The sequence below is a fragment of the Opisthorchis viverrini genome, assembly GCF_000715545.1.
Source record: "Opisthorchis viverrini unplaced genomic scaffold opera_v5_70, whole genome shotgun sequence".
NCBI classification, from domain to species: domain Eukaryota; kingdom Metazoa; phylum Platyhelminthes; class Trematoda; order Opisthorchiida; family Opisthorchiidae; genus Opisthorchis; species Opisthorchis viverrini.
In genome coordinates, this window is record NW_008751726.1 from 832745 (window position 1) to 857155 (window position 24411).

Consider the following 24411-nt stretch of genomic DNA (forward strand, 5'->3'; position numbering starts at 1 on the left):
ACGAGCCGTAACCGCAATCTCCTGATGTGGTATCGCAACTGCACATGATAGTCTCACAATGAACTGCCTCATTACGATGCATCTCTACATAATGCCCTGTGCCGCAATCGGGCTCAGTTGAATAAACTTTGATCTTGCTTCAAACATCGAGTGTCTGTTGTGATTCTCAGGAAGTCTCAGTCCTCATTCCAGAAGCTGCTTGCGAACTTTGCACGATCCCGCGTCATGTCCCCCCACAACAGGTTGGGTATGAAATGGACTCAGCTGTTGAGATCGTAGGTATCATGCGACGATGTTCAGCCGACTGACTACTAAACCCATCAAGTGGTGTAGCATTTGTGCTTGGATTCACGGTAAGGCCGTACATTTTACTGGCTGCTGAAACGCGTTTCTTGCCAAAAACTCGAGCAAATCGATTAAATGAGTGTTTCGCCCACTGCCTACGCAGTTTTCTGTGAGGTCAACCCGCGTTAGCTGAATTGACCAACTGCTTCACTTTTTTATCGTAATAGTTCAGCAGTTCAGCGCATCGACTCTAGCAAGTTGCGATGGAGTTGTCCACCTTCGCATGTTTTGAGTTAAATGACTTGATAGCTCAATGTTTCTATCCTCTAAAATAGATCCCTGTGCAATCCCCTGTATCAAGGCCCAGACCTTTCAATCAGTATTCTAGTGGTTTTATTGTAACCGGAGTCTGAATTCGGTTGACCGACTTTGAGTGTTCGACAGCCCTTGTCTCGGGACCTTATAGAGTGTACGCAAGTGCTGGAGAATGCGCAACCAGACAATTAAAAAGCGAGTGTTCGGTTGTGCGACAGTCGTTTTAATCGAAGAACTTGTTCAGCACCAAAAGTTGCGGCGGCCTGGCCAGGTATTCTGCATGTCGAATCATCGTTTTCCTAAGAGTGTTGTTCCCGTACCCAATTCAGTTTGGCGCAAGCAGAGACGTGGCCAACGATTGGCGTGGCAGCCGGGGCATGAAGGAACTTATCAAAAGTCCCGATACTACCGGTGCTGGTCGCGTTCCAGAATAGGGTCCTCTTGTGCATGGTTGAAGATGTGACTGCTAATCTCGGTCATTGGCGTTTTTGTTGTTTGCTTCTACCCAGAGTGTATGCATGAGTGGAGGTGTGGGCAACACTTAATGATTGTGATTGGTCAGCTCTTTTGTTTCTCACTTTCCTTTTTTGCAAGCTAATTGAAATGGTTGTGCGCTGGTAAAGCATCAGATTCCCTTGTGTCCTGTCTGTGATGGTGTTGGGAATGAGGAATAATAAAAAATAATCAAGTTATGGGTTATGGTACTTGTTCGATGCATGGCTGCCGTGCAGTTCAAACGAACCACAAAGAACGCGATAGTGACGGGTACCCGAGCCTAAACAGGAGTTTTCGGAAAGCCATGGAGAATCGGAGCCAAGGAATCTATTCAATATTCAGTAGTTTCGAACTGAGCTGGCTCATACTCAGATCACATCAGTGTGGTAAGTGTTACTTTAAGATTCAATGAGGCCGGACTGTGGTTATGTCTGTATTTTGCGACCAAACAGGATCCTGTAATTCCTAACTGTCCCACTGAGCAGACCGATGTGACCGTAACTGAGTCTGCAGCCTACTGTACGAAATAATACAAAGCTGGTCTCACGTATTTCTTTTCCTCAGTCAGTATGCGAATTTTCAACTGTTAGTTTGTTTCCACTCAGAACCTCTTGTAAATCGTTCTCATTTCAGTGCTTCTAATGAAATATTATAAACTATGAACAATGTTGCATTCGGAATGCCATTCCTGGTAAAAGACAACACAGTAAGGAAATCAAGTACGTGGCGAATTTCCCGCCTGTATTCATCCGCTTTTTTGACATCCGGTTCTCTGGCTTACGTGCTACTGTCTACTTAAAAGAGAAGACAACTCCCTCCTTCCGTAACTGACCATTCGGTGTAATTAGTGAGACGTGGTCACTTGTTAACTGTTGTTAGCATTCTTACGTGATTTGAGGTATTCGTAAAAGTACCAAATTTTCGCAGCAGTGACATTTTTTCCCCTTCGTTTAAATGCGTTCATTCAGAGGCACGTATTGGACTGGATCCAGAGGGTGAGTATGAAGATAGCAGTTCCGCACTCTCTATCGGTTCGCTTAATATTTAGGGATGTATGTATCGTTCTACCCAGGCGAACTCATGCATTTTATCTCCCAGAGTGTTTAAGCCAAGCATCTTACTGGTGGTTTTTGTTAGCAGCCTTGAGAAATGGAATTGTTTTGATCTTCGAGAGGAGTAAATTGTTTTGACTTGTCATTAGGTTGCTGACCAATGGTCGCATTTTAACGACTCAGTGTACCTGGGTTTGTTTGAATCGGAAGCCTCGTGAAATGGTCGTGTATCTTTTACATGTGCATTCATTTTTGATAAGGTGTACCTTCTGAGTCAAGGGGGTAACTTAAACATCTAAGCAGAATTCACCATTAACTAGACACTTTACTGCTTAGATCTACTGTATTGCATATCAATCGAGTACTTGTCTTCGAATTTTTCAGTTCAGTTTTTCACTGCGCGCAAGCAATGCTACATTCTTTTTGATGTCTAACCTAGTGAACTCAACCGTGTCGACATTCTGCTCGACAACGTAGACCTTTCCTCTTACATTTTTCGTTCAATAGGATTTCTGGTCAGGATAATATGCTGCAATGTCAAGTTGCAGTCCGTGCCATCCATCTTCCAAATTACCTGTTAAGTGCCTCGAAGACCATCCAGTTATCATACTGCAGCATAAACAGCCGTCCGCCAGTTGGCCAACCTTAACATAAGCCCGCATTAGGGACTTTGTCATCTCTGACGATACGAGATAAGGGCAACGTTGAATGAACGTAAAAAATGGCGTATTCTTCACCTAGAGTAACCAGGCTGAATATTAGCGTAGGGGCAAAGTTCGAGTTTTTTGCTCGAAGTTTCTATTTTTTGGCAATCTTTGTGTAGACCAAAAAATACTGCCCTGCTAGCGTCGACTCTGAAATTTAGCATTCTCTTCGATTCTGTTTAGTTTAAGTTTAAGCGTGCAAGTTGATTTGGTGTTAATGAAATTGCGTTGTCACGACCTTTTTGTGATAAACGAAATCCTCGCAATAGATTGCTGCTGACTCTTGCGGGTTATTATGAAAAATTTCGTGACGGGACTTTGTAGAGTATTCTGGCTCGACCAAATGACACAGTATGATTTTCTGCCAAATATTGTTGCGATATGCTTTGAGTACTTTGCGTGAAAGGTATCAGCGCGCTTGAGTAGGCCGACCACATGATGGCGAGTGAATGAGCAGCCTAACAATCGCAGACATTGGTTGTCATCGATAAACAATCGCAGTAGGCTGTGGATCAAATCAGGTTCAGTGATAAACAGACTTCAAACATGAATTCCTATTACACAATGTCCGATGAAGGTGGCTGCGAAATGTGTGCCTTATTGTTTCACTGAAAACGTTCCTCCGTACTAAGGTAGTTCTAGGAGTACTAGTTGCATCAGATGCTTATGCTCAAGTCTCAAGCCGAGATAACTTCCTCTTAATTCGAAGGTTTTTAATAGTGGTTGATTCCACATATTTTTATACTTCAATCAAAACATGAATTCCGTGGCTTTGCTGGCTCGGATAGCACGCATGTGTCAAGCCGCATTGCTAATTTTCTGCATTGCATGTCTCAATTCAATCGGTCTACTTCATTATCCATGTTTAAGTTATCATTTATCTCACGAGTTTTTGGCATTTAGTCGTTTCGGTCCTTCGATGATGGTTCATATACTTCTTCGGTTCACAAATCTGTCGCCCGTTGAACATAATCTGCATAAAGCAGACGCTAGTAAGTTGACGAACTATATTAGTTTGCGTGGCTTACTGCCCACTGTGATAACAGTAATCAAAAGTACTTGTTCAGCTTTAACACCCTTTCGGTGCCTAGTCGCCATTCCAAACGAAGAAACACAAGAGCTGAGATACTGCCAGGTTGTCCAAGTTCAGATAGGAGCAGTTAAGATACTGGGGTTGGACTGTAACCATGGTTTTTCCAGTCAAGTATGTTCGCACCTCAGTCCCTTGGCCATCTCGAGCTCACAATGGTAGTACAACTGTAAATGGATGTATGTGCCAGGTGTGCACGTCTCATAGTGTGCGATTAGGATTTGTGCTTACTGACAGTGTGTTTTGGCTCTGAATCAAGAACTAGTTGGCCTGCTAGCCGATGCTGACAATTAACTTCCACACTAGCTTTCAAGCCGATTGACAAACCCGGCGAACAGATTAACTGCCACGTGTTCAACAACTAGTTAACGCACCGAACTGTAGGTCAGCAGCCAGTTTCGCTATCCTCTCACCCTAATCGATGAGTCAGACTGGATTAACCAGACAGCTCTGTCGCCATCGCTCATTGCATTTCTTCCAAAACCGAATCACCTGTTGAGGAATCGCGTTTGCTTTTCCTATTTATCCTTCTCCTCTTATCTTTAGGTATAGGGTTCTACCGATGCAAACTAATAGGTAATTTCCAACAACAGGACAACCGAATACTTTTATTGTGATCTGCCATTGTTGTGGTCACGAACGAAGTTCTTACCAGGAGTAGTTAAACATCGGAACTGCATCTGGACAACCCACTTCTCGCCGTCTTATGGTGGTTGACCACGTACGCATTTCGTGGTCGTGCATGATTTTTTTGTTACATATCCATTTACTGATTGACCAACTGAATACTATGAATTCCCCGTTGTGGAAATAATGCTGTCTGGGTCCTGCTGACTGATTAATGGTTGTGCTTAACCAGGCCGGTAGTACTAGCCTGCTTGATAGGTCTGCTTGGTATTGTCTTAGTAGAGCATCTTCTAGAAAAACTGCTTGCTCACCAATATATCAGCAACGAATACCCTGACAGCCTTCGCGTTGAAAGTTCCATTGTGGAGATTAACCGTAGTTTTCACCCATACGAAGTTAACTTGCAGGTTTGCATGAGACCTGGTTGTTTCGGCCATTGTAAAGTGCAGTGAGCCATATCTGTGTGTTAAAGTACCCAGAGTAAAAGCAGTTACTATCAGTGGGGCGGGCTGGGTCATTGGTTAGAGTGCGAAATTACTGACCAGCAGGTCCGTGGTTCGAACCAAACCTCTATCTCTCGACTTCTGTCTAGGCTTGGCTAACCTGGCAGTATTCCAGCCCTCGTGCCTCTTTGGTGGCATGGCAGTTAGGCACCGCAAGGGTGTTACAGCTGAACGTGTATCAGTGTGACTGAATTTGCCTGCCCGAAATCTGTGCTTTGCCGACAAAGAATAACCTGATTCGTGCACTCCCAGTTGTGAGCGAAATAGCAATCATGGATTAGCCAGCCTAAAATCCTAGCCATCCGTTTGACTACAATGACAATATTACTTGTCTACTAACATGAATTATTCGTTTTTCAACGTATTTCACTTCTGTCTAGAACAGATCAACGTATAATATGTATTCCTATGGGATTATTCACTTGTGAGGATTGACACATTAAAATCATTCGTTTAATGTCGTAGTTCGGACCATTGCTCTCATAAGTCGTTGTTTCCCCACCGCAAGCTAACCCTACAATACCTTACCCATTTCTTACAGTTTTGATGACGGAATTGCAGGTACTCAACCATTCGCTTTTTCGAAACATTTTGCTTGATTTTTCCGGCTATCAGTGTTTCCTTCCTTGCTGACGATGGAAGATAATCCTAGGTTGTAAGTTATGGCTGTTCTGCGAACTGACTGCTGGCAACGGTGTTGGGATGTTGATGGCTCGCTTCTATGGTTCACTTCCCAACTGTCACCCGTAGAACGCTCATTGATTGTGACTCTCCCATCAGAGAACTTATTTTATTTCGGCTATTGTTGATCCTTGGTCGCATTTTCCGCTTTTCAATGAACAACACACTTATGGTCTTCTTACGAGATTACTTGATAGACACGTAGTTTATATCATTTTCACGCCATAATGCTATCTGCCTGGGTACTTTCGAAAGCTTATATCGTTGGCAATCGAAAACATTTCCGCTTAAGTAGTGGTTACTCAGTTTTGGGGATAGCAAGTTTAATTCTTAGAGTTAATTGCTCACGATGGGTCTAATCGTCTCACCCACACTAATTTCGTTAGTGGAAGGAAGCTAACTCAGCGTGGCCGGTGGGTGTCGCAAAACATCCAAATTACGTACGGTGGCTAAGTAAATTAAGGGCACTGTCAATCCCGCGTTGATTCAATGTATTTTTTTGCCTTTCAGGGCCTCAAATTTCATTCGGAATCTTGACCATCAGTGACTCATGTTCGTTCAATTCCGCTGTTGATGAGAGCGGTCCGATGGCAGTCAAACTGGTCGAAGAGGGTGGTTATTCTGTGGCCTTGCGTGACTGTGTCCCGGACGACCAAGCGCAGATCCATGCACTTCTTATGAAATGGATTGCCTCTGGCCTGGTACATGTGATCGTTACCATCGGTGGTACAGGCCTCAGTGGTCGAGATGTAACACCTGAGACTGTTTTGAAAATAATTGGCCAAGGTCGCCGGCTTTCTGGACTGGAACATGCACTGTACGGTTGTTCCTTCCAGCATACACCAATGGCTGCCTTGTCTCGTTTTGTAGCTGGAGTACGAGACCAGGTATTACTTATCGCGATCCCTGGGAGCCCCAAGGCAGTTTCTGAATGCATCCCCATTCTCTTACCGATAGTCAAACACGCGGTCGAGCAGATCAGGGGCTGGTCAGTTGGACACAACACAAACAAAGTGCGTGCTCTATCCCTACCACTTCTCGAAACTAACACTAAGAGCGCTGCCTCTCGTCCAAGGGAGTCTCCGTTTCCGATGATATCAGTTAGTGAGGCTCAGGCGAAGATTTTTCAAGCTGCCACCCTCATGTTGGCGCGCCTCACAGTTGAGCCGGTTTTCTACAAAAATGCAGTGGATCGCGTGCTTGGATGTTCACTCCGAGCACAACACCCCATCCCTCCGTTTGATGCCAGCGTCATGGATGGATACGCAGTTCGCTTTAGCCGCAAACCAGGTAGACTTCGAGTTGTTGGTGTTGTATGTGCCGGTGACCCACAGCCAGCTGATGTGTCTCTCGCCAGGGGCACGTGTATGCGTGTAAATACCGGTGGTCCTTTACCACCTGGAACTGATGCGGTAGTCCCAGTGGAACATACTCGCCTTATTTCCACAAAACGGGTGACTTCCAAGAACGGTTTCCCTACTGAAGAAGAAGAGCGGATTGAAGTCTTAACGCCTCCCCGAAAAGTGGGTGAATTCATCAGGTCATCGGGTACCGATCTGTCCAGTGATTACGTCTTTCAACGTGGTTTACGTCTTGGTCCAGCTGAAATCGGTTTATTAGCTGGTGCAGGACTACTATCGCCCTGTACTAATTTCGCCAACTTGTTGGCAGATCATGGAACGAATCTGCCGCCTGCGGTTCTTGACAGCTTATCTCAGGGTGGATATATTCCATGTATTCAACAGCCGCGTATAGGAATTTTTTCAACAGGGAACGAATTGGTCGACCCAACTTCCCCGTTCGAACCGATATCGATAATCGACTCCAATCTTCCAGCCTTGTCTGTTTTGCTTCGCAAACATGGTTTCCCCAATACCGTGGATTTAGGAATAGTGTCGGATCAACAGGATCTACTGATAGAAACATTCCAGCGAGCGTTTGGCTTATGTGACATCTTAATAACCACGGGAGGAGTTAGTATGGGAGAACATGACCTTGTGGCCACTGTTTTGGCCGAAAAATTTGGCGCCATAGTACACTTTTCTCGTGTATTCATGAAACCTGGAAAGCCGACCAAGTTTGCCACCGTCCCGTTGTATTCCGATTTAAAATCACGGAAAGTTCTGGTGTTTTGCTTGCCTGGCAATCCAGTCTCAGCATTCGTGACTACACATTTGTTTGTCTTGCCATTGCTGCGTCAACTGGAGCTCCGCCCAGAGACAGATTGGACTTTTCCGCGCATAAGAGTTCGCCTACTCCATTCGGTGAGCCTTGGGGATCGGCCTGACTATCGACGTGCTCGGTTAGTATGGCAAGACTCCTGCAACGACAGCACCGTCGCATCTGCATCGATTCCTTGCGCAACCTTTGAGCATTTGGGCGATCAAATGAGCTCTAGGCTCGCGAGTTGTGTCGATTTCAACCTTCTGCTTGTCCTACCGCCCTCTAAACCCGAACAAAACGAACTGCCGGTCGATTCAGTGGTTGATGCACTTGTGATTTCTTGATTTTTTCTGATACTTGTCTACTCCACCCGTCTAACTATCTTGTGATTAGTTTTTATATCTTTTGATAGATTATTTAACGAAGCAGATCAGTATTTCTTAATTCTTAGCTTTGTATGCGCCATTGCAGATTTTGCATTATCTGCGATTGCAAGCCTTTGGAACCCGGTACAGTGTTTCGAGCGAATCATCTTATCAGAATAAAAAACATACTGTCTGTCCACAGAACTGCTGTCAATTGTGCCCATTTTGTCACAGCGAAAAACCGTATTTAGGGTGGAAGATCCCGAAACGCTCAACCACTAGGCATTTAGACTTATTAGTGCACGCCAGATGGACTCAGAGAAATCGGTGACGCGAAAGTTTGCTCAGCAGTTATGTGTCGATGAACTCAGGACTAGATGACCCCCAATCCAGCCAGTGAATTTTATGGGTAGTTGAGTTACTAAAATGACTGCTTACGGCCACTTCAGCCGTTCGTCTTGACCAGTCACTTTACGAAGGACCATACTTTGCAACTGGGATCTAACCGGAGGTTGATTATACTGATCGGTCTGCGTATTTTGTCTGCTGCACTCGTTTTCGGAATGCTCTCAGTGTTTGTCAGTCCGAAACGTGTGAATTAAATTAAATGACTGCAACTACAAAATCAATACAGCGACTAGTCTAACCTAATGGCTGTGCGACTTGGCTGTCACAATCCGAATACTTCACACGTCTTTATCTGTCTTTTCGCATCATAAAAGCGTTAGTTGACTGCAGTGTATCTGCATTAAAGTAGTTCGCAGGCTAGTCCTCGATAAAGAGTCAGAATTGCTAGAGCAACAGATAAAGCTAAGTAGACAATTGGTGAGGCATGTACCACACATGGTTGTTTCTTACTCCGACTACCAGGACGATGAACAGATCTTCATCTGAAGCATCGGGCAAACAATGTAAATCAGTCGAATTCGAGTATGTTAGCCTATTTTGTTCAGATGTCAGTGTGTTCGTGGGTTATCGCTGAACGATTGCATTTCATAGCCCCGTGAATTCATTGATTTGCGAAAGTGGTTAATAACAAGTAAATTCGGTCTTGTTGCCTCTACTTTGATGTGGACTAACCAGGGTAACCTCGTCAGGACAAGAGGTGAACCACTCAAACTTGGGTTGAGCTAGTCAGATACTTGGAGGTCGACTTAAGGAAGCGAAGTCTCTGCCTGGTCGATATCTATGCGCTTTGCTCCTCGGGTTTTTTCGTTACACTCATCGGTATGCATTCACCGTGAAGCCTTGGAGTGATTTCATTTTATGTAGTGTTTGAGCATTCTGTTGTAATCTGCGAATAAAATATAGCTTTAATTCCCAAAAATTAGCATAGCCGAAATCAGTCAGGTTTACTTGTCCTTAATAGCTGCTCGGTTTATCAGCGTTCCGTTTCCTTCAATAGTTGGTTTTCAAGCCCGACTCATTGTTGTTCGACTGAATATTATCCTAATGCCGAACGGGGCGAGGTAGTTCAGTGCGTAGAGCGCCAATTTAATGACCAGAAGGTTCGCGTTTCGAACCCAGCCTCTGCATCTCGACTTCTGTGTAGGCTCGGGCAACCTGGCAGTATCCTAGCCCTCGTGCTTCCTATGGGTGGCATGGAATCTAGGCCATCTATAGTTGAACTATTTTTTATTCCGCTCATTTAGGTGGGCATTTCACAAGTCTCGACTAAATGTATCGGACATGGTTTCCCACTTTGATGACCATATGTGGCGCTAACCCTGGGAAGCAGTAACTTTGCAGCCCATAACCAAAGTAAATGCACTTATCCCCCTCTGGATAGAACGTCCATCAAAAGAGACATTCTTAGAACGGCTCATTGAGATGGCTTTCCGGACGAGGGTGACTATTGGCACTGCATTGACGATTTTCCCTCCCTAGTAGGACCTTTGGAAAGCCAGAATAATTTTGTCTTATTAGAGTGCTAACCTCACGATAGAGGAACGAGTAGCTCTACGCCTGCCTGCACTGTATACAACGTCGAGTTGTTCCAGGTAGGGTCATTAGTTAGGGCGAGTGCTGCACTTCAAATACTATGGATATATACTACACTAAAACCCTGCATTATGCCGCTTGCCAATACCATCCTTCTGTCGGTCCCGTCAGGTTCTGTTTTTCAACGCCGTGGAATAGGGTTAACCCTTCTGGCTACTTTGGACGTTCGCGCACCGAGTTCTCATCGACGCCAATTTCTTGCGCGCACCGCCACGGTTTGCTTAGCGGAAACTGATTGTGGCTTCTTACTATGGGCAAGCATCCTGCGGTTTGACCACAATCGGCGTCGAATGAAAACAATATGCAACTTTCTAGTCCAGGATGGCAGCTACTCCGTGGACATTTGAAATTCACTGTTTTTAGAATCAGCCCTATACTGGGCTGTTTCTCACCATTCATATTTCAAATCTACCGATTGCTTCCGAAAATAATCTGATTTCGGCCTAATGGTACTTGGAAATAGTTTTAGCACATTTTATCTGCTGAAGTAATGTCCCCAGACCGTACACCAGTCACGTATGCAGTTAACCATTGTTTTCATAGCCAAGCACCGCAACTGGAATGATCAGTCGCGTTATAGAAGTCTTATGAAGAACGCTTTTCGTCAGCCGAACCAAGGTCCACACCTACGGATGACTGAGTCCCAGACACTTTTTGAACACATACATCAAAGACGCCTGTTAAAGAGTGCACTTAGCGTCAAAGTCTGCTGTTGTCAAGTTCACTTCATGCGTTCAGGCAGGCTTTCGTGACAGCTGAACTTGCCCATGAATGCACGTCCTCCAGGAACCAAGCGGGAGGAGATTACCCTTATCATTTTCGGATAAAAAGACAATGACATATTCAATCCACTCATTCAGTCAGCTCCCGTCAAACGAAAAGGGTCTTTGTTGTCCATGCGTTACTGAATGCATCCATAAACGGTTGAACTGTAGCAGCGAGTTGCTTTCGTCAATTTCATTTTTCGTGAGTACGCATGGATTGGTCAACTATCCTCCCGTCCGTAGTATGTATCCCTTTTACATTGTTGGATACTTGCAGTTTTATTCCGACATATGAACGTGAAGGGTGGGAGCCCGCACGTGTGAGAAAACGATGTGACCGAGTTGAGTGATGAGCAATGATGGTGAGATTTTCGTTGTTACTGTGTTCTCGCGGGTTTGTAGCGGAATTTTCTTGGTTGGCCAGAATTCTTTCCTCCAAAGGTTGTTAAATGTCGGGAGGTTTCTTATTTTGGGGTGCTGAAGTTCGAAAACTATCCAAACAGTAAACAGAAAGTTGGGACATTATTAGAATAGAAAAACTGTAATGCAGTTGGGAGTAGGCAATAACGACAGTGTTATATTTCTCATTTCATGGTAACGATGGGAGAATTGTAGCACTTTTCTAGTTAGCTCTGGGATTTGCGCGATGGGACGCGAAAGATCAGTACGCCATTTTTGGCCTCAAAAGAACTTCGCTCCAATCCGTAACCCATAAAAAGCCTGGCTCACAATGACACGACTATCTGTTGCGCTTCTGTAGAGAACGCATACCAAGACCGAAATTCCCGATTTCGTCCTTAACGAACTACGCCATTAGAGGAACCTGGTGGTCATTAAAGTTAATAAACCGATGTTGCAACCAAGATCGCTGTACCATCTATATATGATTTACAACTGATGATGACAACAGTGGTCAGGTTCATAGACTGCTGATGGTATGTATGTATTACCTTTGGTGCTGTAATCCCACTCATAAACCTCCCCTTGAGTGTGACAGCCTTCCATCAAGGGAGTGGGCGCTCTGATGCGGAGTACTATAAAGAAGAAGACGAAGAAACTTCATCATTCCGTAGAAAACTCCACGAACTTCAAGAATATGGATTCTTTGGTCCAGTTTGAGTGCTTGCACGACCGTACAGGCATTACCCCTACATAAATTGTCCCAGTTGACTGGAGTTTTGTTTGGAAATTAGCTGCGCACATTGCCAAAGCTGATCGTGGATGGCTTGTGCTTCTGGGTAGAGAATCATATCCGTGTGTGGTCAATTAAACTGCAATGTTCCTTACCATTCTGTAATTTGTGCATAGAGTTATTTTACATTCAAGTCATGGATTTGCTTGCTAGACGGGACAAATGAAAAAAATCAACAGTCAAATCGTGCCATAGTGTTGGCTGTTGTGAGAATATGGAAAAGTTTAATATCTGTAAGGTTTAGGGGAGTGTTCTTCCAACATTATAGAATTCCTCTTGAATTTGCGCAACTTTGCATGAATGGAAGATGGACACTGATTTTTTCGCATCTCGCATGATTCTCCGGATATCATAAATGTATTCCCCGTTATCATCAACCTGCGCAGCGATATTTGTTTAGTAACATTCAGTATTACTAAACCGCTTTGTTTCTCTAGGTAGCTTTCGCATCTGCTTTGTGGTAAGTAAGCAGGAGCAGTGCGGTTCATGCCTCCGTCATGATTCCTTCAACTAGCGTCGGTCGAATAGTATGCCTTGATCAAGCCAGCAGCTCTTGCTGTGATTTTCGAGCTCTACTGGCTGGTCCTTAGGCTACGACTCACCTCCATGGTTAAGCTGTTTAGCCTGTGCATGGTTTCTTCTGTTTTATCCTCTTTCTCGCAGGATGCCTACGTTCTAGCTGTTAGTAAAAAAGATCGATTGATTAGTTCATGTTGTTTCCGTGCAACAGTTTTCACGTCTGAGTGTGACCTGATTATCGGTAGCCCAGTGACTAAGATGATCAACTTGGAAAGTTAACATCCAGTTGTGTATATCCTCTGGTTTGGTTAGTCAAGTAGCAAATCAACACGACCTTTAAAACGAGTGCACTTCGATACAGCTTTCAAGGAGAAGGTATTTGACTGGTCGACCAGTCTATTCAATCTCTACTCCACGAATGTTGACGTAACTACCAATATAGGGTGTACGTTTGACAGTACTGCTTTCACCTAGATAGTGATATTCATACAGCCACGTTTCACTGTTTCACTGTTGCTCCCGATTCACTACCGTCGGCTATATCGAAAACCAGGGAGCCTGACCTCTTTTTGTGATCGTATATGAAAATGCTCCAGTTTTTCGTAAAAAGTAGGCATTGTGATCTCGGAGGTCGGAGGAAGCTGTCTTTTATCACGAATACCTTCTTCATGTAAGGCATCCTTCGATCGTCCAGGTCCGTCACATGGCTTTGTCTACTGAAGGCTAAACTCCTGATTGGCTTCCGTTTTGCTGTCCAGTTGTTCATCGTTTCCGACTAATTCGGAAAGTCTACTAGGAATGAACTATGGATACATAGTCCAGTACGACGGATGCATCAGTGTTGTGACACTGATGGTATGCTGTGACGACGACTTAATCCAAACCTAGACAGATCAGGAGCACAGTTGGATTGCGGTTGTTTCCAATTTGGGTCCCGCATCTCAGCTTTTGCGCCATCACAGCGTCTCTGTCATCTACTTCATATAGTCTTCTCATTTGAAATTTTACTGAATTTATGGAGTCTTCCGGAGTGACAGACTAGAATCTGTTAGTTATATTTATTTGTCTTTCTTTTTCCTTTACTGGCATACTAGTTAACAGACTTGTCACGTGTGTCTCCTGCGAATGACCCCGTCTTGGGACATTGACTGTTCTCTATGACCTTCGTGAGAGGAAATATAGTCATTCGTTCTATAGAGTTTGAATTGCTATCAGACCTAACGTTTTCAGATGACTCATTGCAAATTTCACAAATTGGACATCAGGGTTTAAATTTTAGCACTCCAGTGCTCCATTCGAGGTAGCCCACAAAGCAGTTGAAGTTTCTTTGAACACCGGTCTACGAATCGCAATATCTGGTCTGTGCCAAGTGTATAAGTCCAACTGGGTCACTATCACAGTGCAGTTGAAGTCTCTTTGAGCAACGGTTTACGAATCGCAATATCTGGTCTATGCGCCAAGTGTATAAGTCCAACTGGGTCACTAACAGTAATGTAAACTACTAAGGACTGTTGAGGAACCCTTGAGGGTCACCTACTACCCTTCATGGTCATTCAATAATGCAGCAGCATTTTTCTCGGAGGACTTTTGAGAACAAATTTTTATTGTGATTTTGAAAAATCACATCTGAATTTTGATTTCATTTCAGCAGGATGAGCTTAATTTTCAGACTTCTATCCAAAGTACCTAACCAGATCCCAGTGACTGCAAAATGTGACCGTCCTTTTCCAACCGATTATCTTATGAGCGCATGGCAATGCCTGAATTTTCTCGAACCTGGGACCGACAACTTAACCAAAGAGCTACACCGAACACTCACTCGAAGAATACCTACGATAAATCGTCCGGATCAGCTACTCATCAAGTTATCCACAGCCTCATTAAATCCTGTTGATTTGCTGCTCATGTATGGATACGGTGCGACTACATTTCGGTATGCTCGTCGGTTCATTTCAGCATGTGCTCAGTCAAATCCAGCAGAATATGGGTCAGATTTTCCATTTACTCCCGGCAGGGATTTTGCCGGTCAAGTCGTTGGCTGTGGTCCGTCGGTACTGAGTTCTCGATCTCCTCAGTATGCTAACCTTCGAGTAGGTCAGCGCATAGCAGGAGCTACTTGGCCCTTTCTTAGTAGCACCGGATCTGGTTCGCTAGCTGAATATATTGTTTGTTCAGCAGCTGATGTTGCTTGTATACCAGAGAATGTGAGTTCAACTGAAGCAGTTGCTGTTGGATATGCTGGCCTTACCGCTTGGTCTGCTTTGGAGTGTGGAGGACTCAAGCCTTCTCTTCCTCTACAACAAAATTCCAAACCTCCCCGCGAACCAATCATCTTGATTGCTGGAGCTACTGGTGGAGTTGGACTGGTTGCATCTCAGCTAGCAAAACTCTGGGGTGCTCGTGTTCATGTAACGTGCCCTTCGGATGCTAAAGCTCAAGAACTCATGAAGGAATTGAACGTTGAGGAGGTAAGTTTTTCAGCTTTTCTCTATTTACGTCATCTCTAATACAGTGTTGCTTTGTCAGTCCCATAGTAATTACTGTTTTAACATGGGAGCGAGATAGCTCAGTGGTTAGGGCGCGGATTTACTGTCCGAAAGGTCCCTGATTCGAACCCGATCTCTGTCTCTCAACTTCCCCTGTTTAGACTTGTGCAACCTGACATTTTCCCAGCCCTTGTGCTTCCTTCCTGCTGTGACTCGTTCGTTATTGTAGATGTGATCAGTTCCCTTAGATCTCTGTGACATGAGGCTACTTATTCCTTTTTACGTTTACCATATCGGCGCAGGGCAGAGTTCACTCGTGTCTCATTCTGAAATTACTCATCTTGCGGCTAGTTTACATTGTATTTCCACTTGGTATGCTGTTTCAGTGTCTCAACAAGATTGTCTATAGGATTCGCAAAGACCCATGCCGCCGGGATATAACTATAAATTGTAGTTGAAGCGATCGTCCCCGATGCAGTGGAAATCAAACGAAAGGTACTAAAAGAGATAAACTACGGAAATATATGTTTAGCTATAAGTCAGCTGGTCACTAAGCTTGTAAGTTTTGGGCTGTATCTTCCAAAATAACGGAAGCTTCGCTACATTCAAAGTTCCGAGCTGTCTTTCGAATGGGAATTGATGGTAGGTCTTATAATCATTTTTAATCCTTACTCGAATCAAGGCATGAGACCATATATACGTATATACATATATGTATAGTGTATATAATACAAGAGCCATGAATGGTTCTTGCTGAGCCGAATGCAATGCAACACGCGAGCTTCAGGCGCCGTTGTAGACACGAGGGAATAAGATGGGTAGGTTAGAGAGCAGAATCGTTCAGCTGTAGCACCTTTTCGATGCCTAACTGCCACGCCACCACGAGGGCTGGGATACTGTCAGGTTGCCAAAGCCTAGACAGGGGGAGTCGAGAGGCAGAGGTCGAGTTCGAACCACGGACCTTCCGGTCAGTAAATTCACTCTATTACCACTGAGCCATTCCACCCCTGGCGAGCAGAGACCTGATATAAACCATCAACCGGTCTCAACATAGTGGCATCACAATGGGAGCGACCCCTATTATCATCAGCTTATCGGCATACTCAATCGATTCGCTCACTACAGCATCTTACGACTGTTAGCGGGTGCCACTCAACAACACACCATAATGACAGACAATCTAACGATAGTTTATTAACTATACTGTCCATGGTCTTGTCATCTTAGGAAGACAATGTCAAGCTAGTGCTCATTAGAAAGTGGAACGAACTTTGGTTCCAGCCAGCTAGGTTTAGCCTGTAGACCAGAAGTTTTTGACAGTCGTAGCCCCGCTACTTCCCAAACGGGGACCACATATTCTTAGAACTCAAGAAATGTAAACATCGTTTTGCATTGCAATTGGTGTCTGTCTAACTGTGTCATTCGTAATACTCCTAGATAAACTTGATAACTGGAAGTTTTCCCTCTTTTTGTACAAACGAGCGCTTTCGTGACTGTCCTGTAATGCAGCAAATTGTGAACTATCTAATGTAGTGTAAGATCAACGGTTCAATATTTCTACTCAACTCGAATAACAGTTCAAAGTGTTGCGAGCTCAGTTGACCGATGAGAACTCAATTGTGTAATGCAATCCAACTGAGTGCCTCAACTCCGTAGGCAACCTCATCATGACGACTGAGGTGTTCCTGTCCCCAAAGGTGAAATTAAGACAGTTTAGTTCAGTTAAATGTTGCATCACTCTGTTAATTAAAGCTTTTACCGATGATCAATATAAGAATTAGAGTGTCGCCGAAAAACGAAGTTGCGAGACTTTTCACATAATGTGTCCGGAAGATACATTCGTACATCATGTGCGTCTCAGTTTGTGTACGCTGGAAGCGCACTGGTAAACTTATCATAGCTTACTCCGTCCCCAGACAGCCCCTGCAGGTCTAATGATACCAAGCAAGTCTAGTTCGTATGTTTTTGTTTTGATAGACTGCTTCTGGCCATGCTCTGGCGTAAACTAATAACTCCACTTTCACACCAGTCGTTGAGTAGACTCCGTCTTCAAGCTAGGTGGAGGCATGGAAACATGCCAGGATCCGGACAATTCTGGCTAAATTAGGACTGTACATTTCGTTGGTGCACACGACACTTGAGATCAAAGCTCATCATCCTGTCGCCTGGTTGTGTTCGACCATAGATTGCGTGAATCAGAGGTTGTGACTTTTGACTAATGCACCAACTGGTTTATAATGAAATTGAGGTTTACTACCTTATCGTGGATAATGTTCTTTACTAGGTGACAGGTTTGTTGCCGACCACCCAAGTAACTCATAGGAAGGTGAAACGGTAAACGACACCTAACACCATATCGATTTTAGGATCAGAGGAAGAGTAGTACATCACCTGATTCAGTAATCTCACATGTGTAATGCCCATTCTGCGAGGATTATGCGTCATACGGGATTCAATAGAGAATGGTATGGAATATTAATGAACTACAGAATTCCAATAAATTTTAATGTTTGACGTAGGAACAGCTTTCTCATCACATAAAAATAAGGATTTGGTCTCGTTCCCCGGAATGGTGACCTCTCAGAGTGAATCACTTTAACCAGGTCTCGTCTCGATACTTTATTTGAGGGTCTTCTAAATATTATATATATATATACATATATGTNATCGCACTGTGGTAGTCTGTCACTATGATAGGTTTCACCAGTTTTACCAGTGTGACAAACTACCGTGTATCCACATCTTTAGCAACAGATGGCAATTCTTCATAATTCGCTAATGAACAGCCTCCTCGTGAATTAATCACAGAAAATGGGATTCCACGCATCCTCTAAAGTATCTACTTAACGCCAATCTTACGTGCAACTTTGGCTACGGAGGAAAATATGTACTTCGTTATCTTACATGTCGACCCAACGGCTGGTTCTCATTTTGAGGGGCGGCTAGTTGGGAGGACTTCCTGTTCGCCTCTAGAGGCACTTCCGAGGAGACCGAGCTTTCGTCAGAAGAACCCAGATGGTTAACCAAAGACGATTACATGAATTTGTAGGTACATTATACGGGTCCGAAACCTTGCAGCACGTTCAATGAGAACGTGGAGCCGGATTTCTGGTGGTTGTTCATATGAATGAAAGCACATTAGATGAACTGAGACGCATCGGTGCTGAGAAATCGACCACCCGGTTTCGGCTGCCAACAGAACTTTTCGCCACTTTTGTTTATTTCTACAGGCAGTTGTCAACTTGCTTAGCTGCTTCATTACGAGTAATCTCGACGCCCGATCAGGTCATTGCAAAAAAACGTGGAGAAAAGCAATTAGGCTGTTCTGAAATAAAGCAGTGAATGCAATCGATCGGTGGTTACTTGCGATGTTTGAAGCGGAAACATTTGTCATCAGCCGAGAATGTGGAAGTTTCAAGACGATTCACACCACAACGGCTGATAGCCGAGGCGGTGGAAGTTACTAAACATCACAGCGTGAATAGAATCGAGGGTGTGCAGCTAGCGAGCGTATGGAAAGCGGTCTTAGGTAAGCCGAGTTGACACGTGACGGTGTGGTTGTCAATCCACTTAGGATCATTAGAAAAAACCGGGGGGTAGGGGTGGAAACCCCAACCGACCAAAGGTCACAGCATCCCTCTTACACAACTTTCTTAGCACTACCTCACCCACACAGACTGACAGAAGGTTTAAACGAAGTTCAAGAGGAACCATCAAATGAACCGACCCAGAAGAACTAGAACCTAGGCTGGACCCACCGACCCAACCCTTGTTCAGCCACTCTAACACACTAAAATCCCTCGGCCGGCACCCAACAGAGATTAAGCTTGACTTAGCTGATTGGTTCTCCTTCCGCCCTAAATCTCGATCAACCTCGGAACCTAGTCACTTGGCCTGACGAAGCTTTTGTGTCAAAAACGAAACGTTGCCCAGCAATGAATCTACCGATTGTTACCAAACTTTTTCGAAAACAATGTGTCCAAAGCAGTTTTCCGCGTTCATTAGTCTTATGTCCAAAACTTTGATTTCGAAGTGCTCGTGGCGCAGAACTGCATACAAATAGACTCAAATGTCTATCATTGTACTTTTAATCGGGTGATTAGTGTTCAGCATCCGTTACCCTACTGAAACAGTCTATTATAGAGTGAATTACATGCTTTTGTGAATTAGGTTGGTGTTCACGACAGACCCAACAAACTCGTTTAATCTACTCTTCAATTTAACGTACTGCACAAGTTTGGTCTGGTTTCAGCCGGGGTTCTCCATTCCATCCACGATACAACCGAATTTTATTATCACGGCAATGTTTGCGCCTCATTGTCTACTGGGGCAACCGGATGATACTAGGTCAGGTACTGGTGAAAGGAAGAAGGCCTTCGCTGCGGAGTTATTTATCAGAAGATGCCAACTGAACAGTTACAGACTATTGGACTGGGAAGCAAGACTCTCATATGCATCTTGTTTACAAAAAACTGAATATCCATCTTCTCTTTGAACGCGTCTTTCTGAACTTTCCTGGATATGCATTGACTGTTGCTCAAATCTAAGCAAATGCTACAAAGGAACTCCACAAATTCCGCAATAGATCCCCCTTTTCAAGAGACGCAAAGCGAATTTATAAGAAAACATACTACTCACATGCCCTCCCCATCAGTAGTATCACCGTTGCACCGGTATCTTGGTCTTGTTCACGGGTGTTTTTCGATGGAAATAATCAGGCTTTGGAGTTGTCATCGTGTCCATTAAGTCATGTTCACCGTTAAGTTTTTTGGGCCACTTTATCAGCGTAAGCAGTCCGTAGTACCTCGTGTTTGCGGGAGCAGATATCCCCTTAAATGTGCTCTCCAAATTAAATTAATTAAATAAACTAAATAAACCATAGGAGCTTGTTCTCCAGTGCAGTGCGTTCTGGCGAACGAAGTACTAAGGTTGTGTTGCGTTATTCCATGGTTGCTGTTAGTCATTGGTTAATGTTAGGACTGACTTGTAGACTGTACGGTTAATATTATGGCCACATCCCCTTTGTGATTTTTGATTACGTTACATTCAATCGCATGCGTACTGATAGATTGGACAAATGGTGAACAATTCATTCTGATCAGAACCCGTAATGGAATGAACATTTTATTACTGCAAAAGATGCATGCCCAAGATATCCTGCCGACTTGAAAAGGTGTACCGTGAATCGCTGTTTGTCCTTATTCCCTAGTTTCATTGTTCAGATCGCTGTGTGCCTTTCGTTTCAGGAAGGCAGTTTAGTGGTCTTGCAATACATTCGGTCGTAATTCCTCTCTATAATTTACAGTGGAAGACAGGGTGATGTTATTGCGTGTGCAAAGTCATATGATCTTAGGTTGTTACTTGAGTTTACCAAGCAATTCATCATGAACGATATTGTGGCATAGAGGCAGTGACATTCCTGAGAGACAGTCTCTTCATACAGCCAACAACATCCGTCGAGTCATTCGGTTGTATTACACTCTTGGTGCAGAGCTGGAATAAAATTCGGTGGAGGCACGCAGGCAGAGATACTACTAGTTTAACAGTCCTACACAAGATCACTTGGAGGTTCATGTTAGACTCAAATCACAGCACAGTAAGCGCGTCGTTATGTATATACTATGTGGAGATTTCTTCTTGGCTTCTCACCATAGATTGGCTTCACTTACAAGACAAAAGCTCAACAAAAACCCAAATCTCACACTATCAACCATATATATACTATATAATAATAAATATCATGTGTATATAAACATACATATAATGGTCTGGTCATGCTAGCTTTGTAGACTGTCTCGGAGTGCGTGGACTGATTGTTCAGCATGTTGTATGCCACGATGTAGTGTAACGAACGTCACTCTATTATTACCCTGTCAGAACGAGAAATGTTCACCTTTCTGGGAATATATATGTAAATATTTCGTGGTTTTTTACAGTTGCAAGTAAGTGGACAGACACACACAGAAACGACATGCACAATTACGGAGTCAGTAATCAGACGGCTGGGAGAGTGGATAATAGTCATGTGACAATAGTGATGTGTAATCTTGTTTGGCCGATCGATGGTCGATGCAATCAGGCTTATTGATATAATCATCTTTCCGTACACAGTTAGACAGTAGTCTGACAGTAATCGATATGAACGCATTCGGCGTTAAATATGAAGCTATTTTTGATGGATTATTGGGACTCGACTAATAGCGCAAAATATCGAGTCGATCTGGCGACCTGTACCCATTAAATGGTTCAGGTTTGTGCTGTTTCTCTAACCCCGATTTGGTTTATGCGCTCGGTTTCTCTGCGATGAGCGTTTGGGTGCTACGACCTGCATAGTTTCCAGTGCACCTGAGTAAAGCACGACTGATGAGTCCGGAACCGACAACTTGTCATTTAGATTCGTAGTGAGTAGTACATTCTAAGATAGAGGATTTAGTTCAATAATGTTAAACGTGCTTTTGAGTGACTGTTTTATCGGTCTTTTAATGTACTCTCAAACGCTGCTTCTCCGTCATTGGTGTACGCTTTCTAACAAACTCTAAGCGATACCAATTCTCCTCTGACGTTCTTGTCGCACTTGTGAGATCCTCGTCTGGAGTTCCCCTGGTGAGCTAATCCTTCTACCTCCATCCGTTAGATGACGAACTGATTTTCGTTTGTGTGAAATGTCACTAAAATTCTCATTGACCAGAACGTGCAGCTTTTCTCTGTGTTATTTGCTCGATTTTCCAAAGATTATTCATCGGCCTTTCTTACATATCCGGATATTGAAAGCAGTTTGCAGACTTGTGCAGTAAATGGGACGGACTGACAGTTATGCACAGAAAATCAGAGTGAATGATCCGAAGTCTATCGGAATTGCACTGAAAAGTCAGGTAGCAGCGTACTCCTTAACCACCCAATGGATACGGGTCAAGTTAATCCAACTCAGTCATTTTACGTGTTTTATGGGGTTACAAGTAGTCGATCGAAAATAGCACGACAGTTGACGCTGAATGCTGTCCCATCGGCCGCTATCAGACTACCGAGCTCAACTCTGTGCAAAAGTGCTCGTGTGGCTGGACTTTATTGGACCCCCACCACCACCTGACAATAGGTGTGCTTTCCTATTCTAATGGTGCGATCTGTCGTGTTCATTCTTGTGGTAAGCTTCGGGAAAGTACAATTCATCGTAAGCTCGAATTTGAACGGTTTTGGATATTTGTGCACGTCGACCTGCCCAGCTGTAAATGATTGGAAGATGGTCGCTTCCGCTTCGTAAGAGCCCGTCGATGCGTAGCCTGAAAACCGCCGCACACTTATTTGTGATCGGCGCCAAGCCAGGCAACAAGAGTCCGCCTTTTGTCATTCGTTTACCGCCAAATGGTGTTCTAGCACGCTCCTGTGACCATTCGGGTTATTTGTTTTAGCATTCCTTGTTAGTTGACTTGAGAGGAGCGTGCGAAGTCATAACCAGAAGGAGTAATAACAATCATTCAGCCGTACTTCTTTAATGGCCAGTCGCCGTGCCACCAGAAGAAAGTACGAGGACCGAAATAAAGCCACATTTGCCAAGCCCAGAAAGAACCATCCGATAATACCCAATCCCTCAAAACATGTACTCTTATTACGATGTCACTTGATTTGAATGGTTTGTTGGGTCTTGTTGTTATTCTGAAGTGAGTCCAGGGCAGGAAAAACAGAAAACAAGCTTTGGCATAGAAAACCCATCCCCAGGCTAGCTGGTGACATTTGTATAGCCGTTATCATATTTGACGGAGAACTTATGATCTATTTTTCACAGAACTCTTTCTTGGTTTTTAGGTGATTGTTTATCCGAATCAGCCTCCAATTGGAATGAAGTATGATATCATTATCGACTGCGTGCGCCCCGTACTGCTGAAGGAACTTCTGAGTACGCCTCAGTTAAGCCTCCAGTCACTGTTGGAATTCAGTCTCCCACGGCCTCCCTCTCTGTTTGACTACCTCAAACCAGACTGTGGTGCACGGTATGTTAGCCTAAATCCTCCTATTCTTTCACTCGTTGATCAGCTTGGTTTCGTTCTTGGTGGGGGTGTTAGTTTTGCCCAATTGGCCAGTCTTCAACTGTTTCCCTGGATTGCATCAAAAGGTAGACGACAGAGTCAATTTCGGTGGGCCTTTTTCCAACCAAGTGGAAAACGTCTGACGCACTTGCTGCGTTGGGTCAGCACTGGTGAACTTAAAGTGTATGTGGACAGTGTGTTTCTATTTGGTCAAGTTCCCGAGGCTTTTGAGAGGCTACGTGGTCGAGGTGTTCGTGGAAAAATTGTCATCCAAGTTCATGAGTAGACAATCTCCCATGCGGACGTCTAATTGAGACGAAATCCCTTACCTACTGTAAATATTTCTCCTCACTTTGCTATTATGTTACTTGGCAGTTATTTCCTGTTGTTTCAGTATACAATACATTCCTAATTCCACCAAGAAAATAGCGTCTTGACTGCGCTGGAGGAATTCAACTGATGTCTATTTTAAGGTTGTAGGGGTCACTTCCTTGTTCCTACAACCGACTTCGCTCAATAGGTCTAGTGCATCCGTGCTCACTAGGTCACGCGATTCCTTTGTTCCGCAAACACTCAGCTCACGTGACAAAACCCTGTCCCGCTTTCCAAGACCTAGACCCGTCTTGTACACATCGGAACGACTCTAGGTATTATATACGCGTCAAACCTTCCTATATATAGGACAACACGACATGGTCATCACACACATTCGCGCGTGCAGGGGGCAGGGAGTCAACCAAACTCTTCAAGTCCACGGACAATCACGGAACATGTGTAGCAGCTATACTGCGGGGGAAACATGTTCCCGCCGTCCGAACTTTCACCCAGGAACTCTAACGAACGATAAGTTCCCCTTCTGACTTGCTCCACCTTTCGCATTGCATTTATTTTACACGTAATGCAACTCGCTACTGTAAACTACTGTAAGCCATAGTAAAGCTGTTATTAGTGCACATGTCTTCTGAGTTATATTATGGCTATCATCACCTGTACAATAATAAGGTCGAAAGAGATTAGCTCATCTGCACGTGTGTTTTCACGGGACAAGGCAAAGCAGGTTATGACTTCGAAGATTAATTTTTTCGCTAACTGGGAGTTCATTCTTTACAAGACTCAGACAATGAGATGCACATCCACCTATCCCGTCT

At 44.1% G+C, this 24411-nt stretch overlaps 1 protein-coding gene across 1 annotated transcript in view; it reads left to right on the forward strand.

Moving 5' to 3' along the window:
- The window catches only part of T265_04328 (hypothetical protein), a gene marked incomplete at both ends in the record, with an annotated part of 57569 nt that extends 33801 nt beyond the window's left edge, over positions 1-23768 (forward strand). Inside the window, 4 exons of the mRNA XM_009169037.1 lie at positions 171-279; positions 6263-8054; positions 14405-15224; positions 23043-23768. Of these exons, the coding sequence (XP_009167301.1) occupies positions 171-279; positions 6263-8054; positions 14405-15224; positions 23043-23549 (3228 nt within the window). The remainder of the gene's footprint in view (positions 1-170; positions 280-6262; positions 8055-14404; positions 15225-23042) is intronic.
- Between the last annotated feature and the right edge of the window lie 643 nt (positions 23769-24411).